Source organism: Mycothermus thermophilus, assembly GCF_041956435.1.
Source record: "Mycothermus thermophilus strain CBS 625.91 unplaced genomic scaffold VTJ04scaffold_1, whole genome shotgun sequence".
Lineage (NCBI taxonomy): Eukaryota > Fungi > Ascomycota > Sordariomycetes > Sordariales > Chaetomiaceae > Mycothermus > Mycothermus thermophilus.
The window spans coordinates 3558182-3570794 of record NW_027191427.1 but is presented as its reverse complement, the minus strand read 5'-3'; the positions used below and the strand labels follow the sequence as shown (position 1 = coordinate 3570794).

General features: G+C 55.7%; 6 protein-coding genes across 6 annotated transcripts in view; 3 read left to right on the top strand and 3 right to left on the bottom strand.

The window, feature by feature from the left end:
- Nucleotides 1–21: 21 nt before the first annotated feature.
- VTJ04DRAFT_1316 (uncharacterized protein) lies at nt 22–912 on the top strand (the record flags this gene model as incomplete). Its single annotated transcript, XM_069358990.1, has 1 exon — nt 22–912. The coding sequence occupies one exon, from the start codon at nt 22–24 to the stop codon at nt 910–912; it is 891 nt and encodes a 296-aa protein (XP_069223924.1).
- Nucleotides 913–967: 55 nt separating this feature from the next.
- Nucleotides 968–1195, bottom strand: VTJ04DRAFT_1315 (uncharacterized protein; the record flags this gene model as incomplete). The annotated part of the gene is made up of 1 exon (XM_069358989.1): nt 968–1195. One exon carries the CDS (start codon nt 1193–1195, stop codon nt 968–970), a length of 228 nt encoding a protein of 75 aa, XP_069223923.1.
- A 617-nt stretch (nt 1196–1812) lies between these two features.
- Nucleotides 1813–3549, bottom strand: VTJ04DRAFT_1314 (uncharacterized protein; the record flags this gene model as incomplete). The annotated part of the gene is made up of 2 exons (XM_069358988.1): nt 1813–2363; nt 3507–3549. The coding sequence occupies 2 exons, from the start codon at nt 3547–3549 to the stop codon at nt 1813–1815; spliced, it is 594 nt and encodes a 197-aa protein (XP_069223922.1).
- An 802-nt stretch (nt 3550–4351) lies between these two features.
- Nucleotides 4352–5994, top strand: VTJ04DRAFT_1313 (uncharacterized protein; the record flags this gene model as incomplete). The annotated part of the gene is made up of 4 exons (XM_069358987.1): nt 4352–4364; nt 4456–4795; nt 4867–5815; nt 5872–5994. 4 exons carry the CDS (start codon nt 4352–4354, stop codon nt 5992–5994), a joined length of 1425 nt encoding a protein of 474 aa, XP_069223921.1.
- A 618-nt stretch (nt 5995–6612) lies between these two features.
- VTJ04DRAFT_1312 (uncharacterized protein) lies at nt 6613–10091 on the bottom strand (the record flags this gene model as incomplete). Its single annotated transcript, XM_069358986.1, has 5 exons — nt 6613–7073; nt 7135–7886; nt 7949–8158; nt 8216–9434; nt 9500–10091. The coding sequence occupies 5 exons, from the start codon at nt 10089–10091 to the stop codon at nt 6613–6615; spliced, it is 3234 nt and encodes a 1077-aa protein (XP_069223920.1).
- A 1414-nt stretch (nt 10092–11505) lies between these two features.
- Nucleotides 11506–12613, top strand: part of VTJ04DRAFT_1311 (uncharacterized protein) — a gene marked incomplete at both ends in the record, with an annotated part of 6468 nt that continues 5360 nt past the window's right edge. Inside the window, one exon of the mRNA XM_069358985.1 lies at nt 11506–12589. Within this exon, the coding sequence (XP_069223919.1) occupies nt 11506–12589 (1084 nt within the window). The remainder of the gene's footprint in view (nt 12590–12613) is intronic.

Below are 12613 nucleotides of genomic sequence, written 5' to 3'. Positions count from 1 at the left end.
ACTCAAAAGAACCACTCCAAAATGCAGCTCACCAACCTTCTGCTCCTCGTCGGCGCCCTGGGCGCTGTTGCCCACCCCTCGGGGCTGGCCCACAACCACCACGCTCACCACCACAGGCGAGGCGAGGCTGTTCACATAAAGAACGTCCACCAGAAGCCACCCACAAAGACCACCGCCGCCCCCGAGGTCGCTGCCGCCGCCGTCACCCCGACCAAGGCCGCTGAGCCCAAGAAGGAGAAGGAGAAGGAGAAGCCGTCGGACGAATACATTCCCTTCTGCGGCAGCAACACGGCCGCTGCCAAGTCAAAGCGTGTCACCATAGAGCAGATCCACTTCGTTGGCAACTTGGGCATGGCCAACGGCTGCCCGTGGAACTCGAACCTGATGCTCGTTCCCAACAATATCGCCCACAAGTACCGCTACGTCCAGGAGTACATCAACGTCGCTTCGGAGCCCTACGAGGTTATCTGCGCCAACAAGATCGGCGCTGACGGCAAGAGCTTGACGGGCATGTTCGAAATGTCCGGCCAGACTCCTCTCCGGTTCACTCTCGCTCCCGGCGAGACCAAGACCGTCGTCGCCGACAAGAACACCCAGGGTGTCTGCGCCTTCGCCCCCGGCAGCATTCCCAAGACCCCTCACGGCCAATGGGCTGGCGTCTGGGCCGAGTTCGACTTTGAAAACTCCAGCAACAACGGCTGGTCGGGTGCTGACTGCTCCGCTCTCGTCGCTATGCATTACGACATGGACGTTCCCGGCTGCCGCATGTCCGAGGGCGGCGTCGACTCCACCATCTGGCCCGGCGGCAGGGCTGACAACGCCTACATCAGGGGCATGGAGGCCGAAGACGGCATTGGCCTCAACATTGCGCCAGGGAAGACTACGATCAAGGTTTACGTCGGCTACCACTAAAAGTATTTTGGGGGGGTTTTGGATAAGGGTTTTTTTTTCGTGATGCTCCTCATGGCTACATGTGACAAGACATCCAGGCCTGGGGGGTGGGCTTAGCCTTTTGTGAGTATTTGGGTTTTTGTGTGGCAATATTTACATATTTCTGCATGATTTTCTTGTCTTGGGAGCGGCTGGATGCCGACCTATCATGAGATGTCTGTGAAATGTTTTCCTTTTGGCTTGTTTGAGCGCCGACCGTCCAGTACATACCTGATTTAGACGTAATGTTGAATACCCTCTGCATTGCCCTGTCTTCATTGTCCCCTCCCGGTTATGATGCGCAGTTCGGCTCCCTCAGTCTCCCTGACAGCGAAAGGTGATCAGCATTCGATCCCAACCCTTGCGTGAGTCGAATCGCCTTGCACAATGACAAGCCCAGGAGAGGATAGTATAATTATCCCATGTAGGGACCGTCGGGAGTGTGTCGATCCACGCCTGAGCATGTCAGTGACATCCGCTCTTTTGGCCGATGCGGTGCTTCGTGGCACGATACACAACAGACCCGGCTCGGGGTTTGGGGATGAATCCATCGACGAGATCTTGTGAGACGCGGCAATGGTTGAGGCATGTGTCACGTTTGACGTCACATTGTTTTAAGACATGACCCGATGACCTGATGAAGAAGAGAGCGTTGAAGCAAGCAAATAGCGTACTAGAGGTATCATTTTGTCTCGGGACTGAAGTTCTATGACATATGCCCTCTCATAACTCATGAAGGACATCGTGTCAATCTATACCCAATAACCACGACCTTGACCCCTGATATTATTACACCCCTCTACCTCTTCAAGAGACATGTACTTATGCACATACAGGAACCTAATACTTAGACACCCCGAAGCAGCGGTCTCTTCGGGTCATCTAGCTCGGCTTCTCCCAAAGCGTCTTAAACCCCCCAACCAGGCCCTTAAAATTATCCGACAGGGCGACGTGCAAGTCATTACTCCTCCTCACCTGCTCCTCGGAGATCTCGCGGCGCGGTTTCAAGAGCATCGTCGCCGCCGGGTCGCGGTTTGGGGGTGGTGGTGGATGATGATGAAGATGCCGATATTCCGCAGGCACGTGGGACGGCGGGGTGCTCGGGGTGTTGCCGCGCAGGGGTGGCTCGTCCGGTTCTCGTCGTCGTCCTCCTTCTCTTTCTCCTTCTCCTTCGGGTCCTCCTGGATTCGTCACCTCGCCGACGTTGTATAAGCGTGGGTCCAGCTCCGGGACGGCTTGGAGAAGTTTGCGAAGTTTCTGGGCGGTTTTGGCGGAGGAGAGGTATTCGGGCTCTGATGATGGCGGCGGCGGTGGAGGGGGAGGCGGTGGTGTGGACACGGCTTCGAGTGGTGATAAGGAGGAGGTGAGGGCTGAAGGGGCGGAGTAGAAGCCGTAGGGGGGGATTTGGATTTGTTGGGTCGATTGCTGGTTGACTGTACGATGGGGGTTGGGGTTGTTGAGTTGGTGTTGTTGAGATGTTGTGAGGTTGAGTGTTGGCGATGAGGTGGATGTTGGCCCAGACGGTTGTTGTGATGGTGGGTGATAGGGTTGTTGAGATGTCGAGTCCAGAGTTAGGGTTGTCGTTGACCTTGTTGCAGGTGGTTGTGATGTCGTGTGATAGTATGGTTGAGAACTTGGGTTTTGTATTGGCGGTGATGTTGATGTTGGTGTTGTCCCCAGTCGTTGTGATGTTGCTTGAGGATGACGGTCTGTACGAATAGAGGTGTCATAATACATGTCTTGATACTCCTGGGCTGGTTCACATGTTGCCATACACTGGCCGTGACTTGTGTATGAATCCGCGTAAGATGAGGGCGTCTGTGAATATCCAGGATGAACAGGCGGTGGCCTAACTTGATGATAGTGCACCCCGGGTACGGGAAATGAGGGTATCGGCGGAACATCACACGGTTGACACATTTCCACATCCTCGTTGTATGGTGTCCCGGAGTTGCCTATCCAACCTCCGGAGGTGTCCGGGGTTGCGGTAACCTGGCCTGCAGGCGAGAAGTAGGAGGACTGAGGGGTCGGCTGAGTTGAGAAGGACCGTGCGGATAACCTGTCGTCGGCCATGGCATCCGGCGGTTTCTAGATCATGGTTTCAAGTACAGGATGCTCTTAGAGGCGATGCATGAGCCTCATGTCGGGAGCGAGGGTGGCCCTCAAATGATGTCATGTCTAGAACGGATGAAAGAAGTTGAGGCTAGTTTTGGTTGTGATGCTGGCCGGCAAGCCAAGACCGTTCCCGCGGTCGTCTTCGGCGTGCGCCACTCCCCGCCTCTTCGAACGTGTACTTATTCCTGTGGCTCGCCATGACTAAAATCTTGCAAGGGATGCGCACGACTACAGTCAAAAAAGCTACATGGAATCCGCACTCCCATCATGGTTGCGGCGAGGCATAACGGCATCCGGTAGTTTTGATGTAGGTGCGTGGCTTGGACAAACAGTCGATCTCTGCATGATGACACAAGCAACAGATGCACAAGGTCCAGTCAAAGCGCCGTCGGCATGTCGGTTCCTGGCGCAGGAAGTATCGTTAAGCATAATAAGGTTACCCACATCACATGCTGACGCACCACAGCAGCGGGCTGAGCCGAGCCCGTTCCTGAAGAATGTCATTGTTCTGCAAGTGAGGTGTAGGGCCAGCTTCTGCAAACTATAGCACATACGGAGTACGCATCGCTCAAACACAAGACTCGAACCTCCCATGCTTGACACTTCCCATCATGATTAGGAAACACGGAACTTAGATGTCCAAATACCTTTTTACAAAAAAGTATCCCGGCAGTCTTCACTGCCCGCGTATCCACGATGTGTTGCTGGGAAACAATTGCCAACATCAACACAGCGCAACGTCAGGCCATGTGAATCCCAAGACCTGAAGGCCCTTCCGTTCTTCAGGTTCAACAGATGGATGCAGTCCCTGAGATTCACCCTAGCCATTCAATAACGCATCTTCCTCCACCAGCATTAGAGTTTCCAAAATTGAGGCCGTTCATTTTGTCGTCGCACCCGTCATCCGCCGTGCAAGATGGAGACTCCCAATTGACACAGCTCCGCCCCCACGCCGCATTGCTGCCGCTGAGGTCGACCCCGCATCCCGGTGGCGCCGGCGCCAGTCATGTCTCCAGCCCGTGAGTGGCCCTGAGAGTCGCCGATCAACACAGCTGGATGGGGACGCCGGAGCCTCGCGGCGGGGTGGAGAAGGTGAGCTGAACCCGAGACCCCAACCTCATGAAACACTTGGATCTCACTCAGCGGTTGGGCTCCAGGTTCCGGGTTGTTTGTCAGAAGGAGCCAGACTTGCTCCTGAATCGCCAAACTACCTCAAACCAGACAACCCGAAAATTTGAAGCCATCGAAGCCCCTGAGTGAAGTACATACACACATCGTGGGTTGAAGAACCTCAAGATCGTCAAAGATGCCAAGTAAAGGTCAGTTGAGTGAGATGTCCTACAAGAACATCTCATATGAGATATGTTCAATCCCAACCGTCTTTGGCCACCGCTCTAACTTGCACACCAGGAGTCGATGTTTACGCCTACCTCGCCGTGCCGGGCAGCGCCATTGAGGTGTCAGTGCCCAAACACGATGTCAGACTTACCGAACTGAACCGCTTCCACAAGGTCTCCATGGAGGTCGACGCCAAGGCTATCTCCAGCTTCTTGGATAAGCGTGGCCGCTTCACCTTCAAGGTCTTCCACAACAACAAGCTGGTCACGGAGCAATGGATCAACGTCAATGCCTTGACCGGAAACGCCAGCGGCGGTACCATGGAGGTCATCGCCCAGACCCCATCCATCTTTTGGGAGAACAAGCTCGCCGTCTGCTACGGCCTCTACGAAGCCGGCCCGGGCCATGGCTTGTAAGGACCATCCTTACCATCCCAGAATCCAGTGAACCCTCCCAACTCACACCATCTTGCCTCCTCCGCAGACTCCCCAACCGCCATCAATGCTATGTCACCGTCACACCCATCTACGAGAACTACATCCGCGACCTCGCCCCTCCGGGCTCCCCACTCGAAAAGAAACCCTTCACCCGCTTCGTCCTTCCCTCCCCGCACGACGTGGGCATGAACACCATGGACAGCACGCACGCCATCCTCAAAAAAGTCGGCGGCGCCATCGTCGCAGAGCTCATCCACAACAACAAATACCTCTCGGCCCTCACCGACGCGCTGGCGGGGCGCGCCATCGCCCTGCTCGCACCCAACATCATCTTCAGCCTGGCCATCACGCAAAAGGACTCCCTCGAGACCCTCCTCCGCCTCGGGGCACGCTACTTCGAGTTCCGCCCGGCGCGATGCCATCGCGCGGTACTCCCCACCGGCGCCCTGACCCCCGCCGAGCGGCACTACTTCCAGCACAGCGCGATCCCGGGCATGGCGTACGACGCGTTCCTGAAAGGCGTCGTCAACTTCCTCAAGTCCCACCCGGCCGAGATCATCGTCGTGCAGCTGCGCTGGGACGGCGTCCCCACCGACGTCTGCGCCCCGCCCACCGCAGAAGAAAAGCGCAAGCACCTCGACGACGCGCTGCGCGGATCGGACATCGTGGCGGGGAACCTAGACGACATGCGCCGTCGGACCGTGGCGGAGCTGCGCAGGGATAGGAAGAGGCTGATCATGCTCGATAGCGTGGATTCCTTGTCCACGTACGGGGATGATACCTACGCGACGTTGGATGGGGAGAGTATTCTCAGGTCGCTGCCGGGGGTGTTGGCCAAGGATAAGCAGAGGGGCAAGGCGTTTGTGAATATCCAGTGCCAGGCGACGCCGTCGAATATCCCCAAGGCAGTGGCGTATTCGGTGATTGGGGCGGGGGAGACGACGAGTGTGTTGATGGCGACCAAGGGGGTTTGTGATCATAAGATTTTGCCTTGGGTGAGTATCTTTCCTCGGTGTGGTAAATGCTTTTCGTGCTGCTGACGTTGGCCCAGGTCCGCGATAACGTCCTCAAGACGGTTGAGCTGGAGCACCTCGTGGTGCTGATGAACGACTGGCTTGAAGGCGGCACGGTCGACGTCGCGTACAAGCTGAGCAAGCAGAGGCTGGAGAAGTGAGGTGAGTCGAGCCATGCGCTGTTTGTTGCATGAGCATGGATAAGATCTCGAGTTGGTGGCTTTTATGGGGTGCAGGATGGCGGAGTTGAGGGAGTGCTTGGATGATAGAGCTTGGATTCACTCGATGACCCTCGAAGATACCTTTGGATACCTGATTGACATGATTTATGGCTTGACGATGGGGCTCGTCGGAGGTAGGTTGGCAGACAAGGATACCTCTTTTTTGGATTTTGTTAACGACTGGACATGACCGCTGTCATGATGCTTATGGAATGATGAGTCTCATTTTGTTTATATTTCTTCTTCATTGTGGCAACTGAGTGTCTATGGAGCTCACATTCGTAAACAAGGGCCTCGCTGTTCTATGCTGTTCTGACACTGTGGTCAGTGGTAAGACAGATAAAACCAGTTGTTCCGAAGACAGGCACCTACTCATACCCTCTCTTGCGCTGTCTAACTTTCCAGTAATATCGATCCCCAATGCCTAACTAGATGCCAATAACCTCCAATATCATGTTGTCCAGTCAGTTCAGTTAACACCCTGTTCCTCAGGCGCTCAAGCCATGGACCGGAGGACGATCTCAACCTCACGATCATCCTCCCAAACCCACCCACAACTCACACCCCCAACGCTTCCAACACAAACCCAAACTTCACCCCCTCCTTCCCAGGAACCGGCACCTTCAAGTCTTCCCTCACCCCCGGTCCGCACGCCTCCGTTCCAACACCCGCAACCTTCACATCCAACCTCATGAGCGTCGCCTCCTCCTCTCTCCCCACCAACTCACACGGATGCCGCGCCTCCTCGATCGTCTTGTCGCTGTACCGGCTGACCCGGAAGCTGAAGTCGCGATCGCGCTCGCTCGACCACTGTGCGGGAGGCGCGGGCGTGACTCGCAGTCCGGCTCCCACAGCCGAAGAGTCGCGGACCGTGACCCATCGAGTGTCCATGCGGTTTCCGCCTTCCTGGGGAACATCGTAGGGCGTGTGCAGATCGTCGACAGAAAAGTCCCGCCAGATACCGATCCGCTGCGCGTTGCGCTTGTCCGGGTATGACTCGCCTGGTCCAAGGCCGAACCCTGTGGGATAAAGGTGGTCAGCAAACCTACTTTTTGATCAGGAGACCCAGTTTGAACTTACAGTCGACTTTGTCAAGCGCCTTGGACAACCGGAGGTTGAGTCCGATCCGTGGTATATGCTTCGGCGGGAATGTCCCATGGGGAGGGGTATGAAGGGTAGAGACATGGACCAGGAGGGTAAGTGTCCCACGACCTGGCGAAACGAAATAGGTTGCATGGACAAGCAATCCCCAGTCAAGCACAGGAGGGGTGTGGAAGGTTGTGATGGCCACACGGACACCTTCCTGGGTTGGTGGAGAGACCTCGATAGATCGGAGTTGTGTGGTAAGAGAGTCAGCACCGAAACGACGCCAGTAGGCAAGCGAAGCTCGTTGGTCATTGTCGGTTGGTGGTCGCCAGACGGATGGGAGGATGGCGGCGCCCGTGGCTGGGTCTGCTTGCAAGAGCAGAGCGCCAGCAGCGGACCACCGGGTGAGGACGCCTCGTGTTTGATCAAACACAAAGGTATGACCGTTCCCTCTGATGGCTAGCTCATCGGCCGTCGAGGTTATGTTCACCTGCTGGGGTGGATGCGGAGGCAAGAGCTTTATCTCGGGTCCAGTCTTGAGGAGTTGGTGCTGCACCCAGGCGACTTCATGTCCGGCATCTGCCCACGCCGTTGAAGATTTTAGGCGCAAAGATACAGTTAGGTAAACCTCAGCCCCGGGACGACGACCCTGGAGCTTGAATTCAGACTCGGGCAGAGGCACTTTCGCCGTCGCACCAGGAGCAACCTCAGGGAGTTGCAAGACTCCGCTAGCAACAAGAATCGTCCTGCAGATGGGTCGGTCAGAAGGAACAGACAACGAACATAAGACGCAAGGACAGCAACATACCGGTCAGAAAGCTCTTCTACCTTCCATGTTGCCGTAAGATGACCGAGGCCGACAAAGTTGTACAGGTTTGTAATGGCGAGTGTGGACCGGTCTTCGAAGACCAGCTTCACCGGCTGGATCACTTTCTTCAACTCGAGGAGTCCTGGAGTTGGGGTGTGGTTTGATGAACATAGACCATCCATGACAAAGGTGCCGTCATTGGGAACATCACTGTTCGTGTCAGCGGGGCACGAGCACAATAGCAGGGAGCAATAGGCCGGAACCTACCCGAAATCCCCTCCATACGCATAGTACGACTTCCCATCAGCCTCCTCCTTCCACAGCCCGTGGTTCGCCCATTCCCAAACAAAACCGCCTTGTAGTCGAGGATACGTTTGGAAGGCGTTCTCATAATCCTCCAGCCAGCCTGGACCGTTGCCCATGGCGTGGGCGTACTCGCACAGAATGATGGGCTTGTCGAAAGAGCCGTCCGGCCGTACGCCCTCATCTTTGGCCAGCCTGATGAGCTCGTCAACGGGGGCGTACATGAAGCTGTACATGTCGGCGGACTTGGCGTATCGGTCGCCTTCGTAATGAACAGGGCGGGTGGGATCCAGCTGGTGAGCATGCTCGTACATGCGCTGCATGTTGCTGCCGTAAAAGGCCTCATTCCCCAGCGACCAGATGATGACTGAAGTGTGGTTCTTGTCCCGATGTATCATGTGATGAATCCGGTCCACATAGGCGGCAGACCATGCCGAGTTGTTCGTGGTGTACTCGGCAGCCAGGCCGAACACAAGTCGCTTCCGTTCCTCATAGTCCATCTCTTCCGGGATGTTTTTGGCACGGGCGACGGCGTCATAGAAGCCGTGACACTCGAGATCCGTCTCATCGATGACCCAGAAGCCCAGCTCGTCAGCCATATCGAACAGTTTGGGGTGGCTTGGGTAGTGGCTGCAACGGATGGCGTTGATATTGTGTTGTTTCATGAGGATCAGGTCCCTCCGGATGAAGTCCTCAGGCACGGCGCGACCATACAGCGGATGGTGGTCGTGACGGTTGACACCTCGGAGCCGGATGGGGCGTCCGTTGACACACAAAAGACCCTTTTTGATCTCAACCTTGCGAAACCCGATTTTCTGACGGACTGTGTGAAAGGGGTTAGATGTGACCCCCTTGGCGATGTCATCTTTTGAGTGAATGGCCAACTCGACGTCATACAAGAATGGCGTTTCCGCGGTCCATTTCTTAGGAACTGGGACAAAGATATCGAGGTGGATGACGGAGTTGCCATGGACTTCTTGGTGCGCCCTGCCTAGAACAACCTTGCCAGTCCCCTGAACTTCGCTGAGGAATGCCGAGACAACGACGCGCGACTCTGCAACGACAATCAATGAAGCTTTCAACTTCCCATCCCGATAATTTTGATCCAGGTCTGTTCGGAGGAACCAGTCCTCGATGCGATGCTTGGATGGAAGGGCAATTAGGTGGACGTCCCGGAAGATGCCTGGGACAGTCTCTGGTTAGATATGCTTAAGGAGGCTCATGACGGCCCGGGAGAGATGAACCCACCAGAGAGCCACCACTGGTCTTGGTCTTCAAGGTAGGACCCGTCAGACCACTGGTAGACACGCACCATGACCTCGTTTGCGCCATCCCAGGTGACATGGGCAGTCACGTCGAACTCATGGGGATTCCGCGAGCCCTGGGCATAGCCAATCAGGGTGCCATTCACCCACACATGATAGGCGCTGTCCACTCCGTCGAAGCGAAGACGTAGATGAGAGTCGCGGGCCCAGGAGCCAGGGATGAAGAATGTTCGGCGATATGTACCCGTGGGATTATCGGTTGGGGGGTCGGGAGGACAGACGGGGATGGGATACTGGACGTTGGTGTAGTGCGGGTGGCCATGCCCCTGAAGCTGCCAGTGGCCGGGGACGGCAATGGTGGTCCATGAAGCATCGATGGGGGATGCGGGGTCCGGGGCCTTCAACGGGCTTAGGGCATAGTGGAAGCTCCAGCGGCCGTTGAGGCAGCGAGATGTCTCGGGGATGTAATAAGATCGCGGGGTCAGGGTATTTCTGCGAAAGACGGCGCAATTGGCATAGTCCGGCCTCTTGGGGGTTTCCTGGAGGGGGATGCCTTGAGGCCGGGGTTCCGACATGTTGATTTGAAGGACCATGAGCAAGGGGCTCCAGTGTGGTTTGCAACCAACTTGAGATATATACAGGAGGGGGATTTTGTGGCAGTGGTGGTGTAGATGCAATTCACCTCCTCACTGGACCTGAATGCGGGGTGAATGAAAGGAGAGGGAAGGTTGGGAAGTTGGAGAAGCTCCCCACCACAACGCGACGTGAACGCCTCAGGCAACCAAAACAACCCATCTATGGATGGCATGAGCTACCGGTCCATTATGGAAAGATCACTGCCCGACCGGCAGATTCCGTCAGAGAGAGAGGAGATAAACATATAGGTGGTACAGATGGGAGGTGAAATGGACCGTAAGGTTGTTGCCGGAACAGATCCATCGTCTAGGTACCTACCTAGGGTACCTAACCTAGGTACTCAGGAAACGCTCTGTTTGGGTGTTGCACGGCGCGCACACGGAACAACCAAAGAACAATCGCTTCCAAGGCGAGTGTAGACTCCCGTTCATGATATCTGATCTACCTTCGCGCCTTACCATCTTTGTGAAGTCCCATCAATGTCACACAAACATTGCCCAACACCGCCCCAGCCAAACTGCCAAGACGGCGTCTCGACAGCTCCCGTGCGACACCGGCAGGTGCCTGAGGATGGATGTACAGTGTATACGTACAGTATGAACACGGCTACCTGGCTACCTGCGTGGTTCAGGGGCTTCCTGATCTGGCATCCGTAGAGATCGCCAAGATGGAAGTTACCGTGCCCTCACTGACGTAAAAATTGATCAGCTTCTTACTGAAGGTACTTGCGCCAGGGAGGTGCTTACATACACCGTAGACCTGTCAGGTACTTAGGTCAGATAGGCGTCAGTCTCCGAGGTGATGTGAGATGTTTGATAGGGTCAGGTAGGACTTAACGGATCATGTATATCAGGTCCCTACCTAGGTAAGCTTGCTGACTTGGCCTGGAATATGAGGTTATGCTGACAGACTGAACAGCACGATCTCAATGATGCCTCCTGGAGGGTTATCTGCGTATACCGGTCGCCGGATCATGGATCATCTACCTTAGTCTTCGAGAGACATGGACTTGCTTCGCAGGCTCCACGACTGCCTAGTGAGAGCCGGGAGTCTAGAACTTGATCGGATCAAGAGTCTCACCTTGCTGACGTCAATAGCATGGTTCTTATCATCCTCGAACCTCACTCCCGCATTTGATCGCCGGCAGCGATGCCTCCATGGTCCCACTTAGGTTGATAGGTCTACGCTCTTGCGCCGTTCTTGCGTTGTAACAAAAATCACCGGCAGACCTGAGCTACCACCTCCTTCCCGCTTTCTGGGCATGTGTTGCGCCCTTCAACGCCGTATCCATTCCAGATACCTTTCGAGATAAAAGCCGTGAGCGCAAAAAGCTCCGACGAGAATATGCAAGCGATGGATTCGGAGGAAGAGGAAGATGCCGAAGAGCCCTTCGACTCCGTCTGGGATCCCTTTGACACCTACCCGGATGGTGATGACAAACCCGCAGCTCGCTTCTGGAAGATCAACCCCAAACTGTTGGCGCTGGAGGGTGGAGACTCAGCGAAGCCCAACGTCGCCGTCTTCTTTCCTTTTCTGGACCCATTCCAGAAGAATCGTGTTTCGATGGTCTCATCGCTTGTGTGGGACGACTTGAGATGCTTCGACGACACTTCGCTTCCCATCGACTGGGAAGAGACCCCGGCGCCGACCCTGGACGTCATGCTACTGGATGGTAGCGAACAGCAGTTTTCCTTGGGCCAGGGATACAGTGATGACAGCGCTTTCTGCGTCAAGACCTGGGACCGCTACTTTGACGAAGGCCAAAAGTGGGCAGCCACGGCGACTGTAACGTCTCCCTGGACGAAATCGACAAACTTGAAAATCCGGAAGACTGTCGCCGGCGTTTGGCCGACTGACGGGGACGACATTCGGATGTTCATGTGGTTCAACGATGGCATCGGCTTCTCATATGCAGGTTGGGGCGGCGTGCTGCCTGACGAGATGGACGACTACGTCAAATTGAGTGCTGCGCCAGGCAGGATCCCGGGTGAGGCCGTGATTCTTCTGCTCTCCGACAGCGATGCAATGTTCAAACGTGGCCTCCACGCCAACGACATCTACATCCCCAAAAAGATCATGGATCAGCTCCGCACAGGCACGTACTCGTTTGCTGCCACAAACTACTATGTACCAGTGCGCAACCGCCTCGGCAAGGTCGGATACGTACGTTGCGACACCAGCAAATATAGGAAGACTGACGACCCAGCCTTCTGGCAACGTGCATACGACAACGGCGTGAAGGTAACGGCGTGGAATGGTGCACGTTGGCGCACCGCCAACGGTCTCAAACTCGCCTTCGTCATCTCGGGTTCCGAAACGTCTGCACAGACTCTCCAGGACGCGGTCAACCAGGCGGCGCAAAATGGCAGAACCAAGGAGGCGGCCAATGTCTATCCGTCAGTAGCAGAAAAACCGTCAGAGTTCAACTGGTTGGGATGTTTGCGGTCGTTGCTGGCCGGCG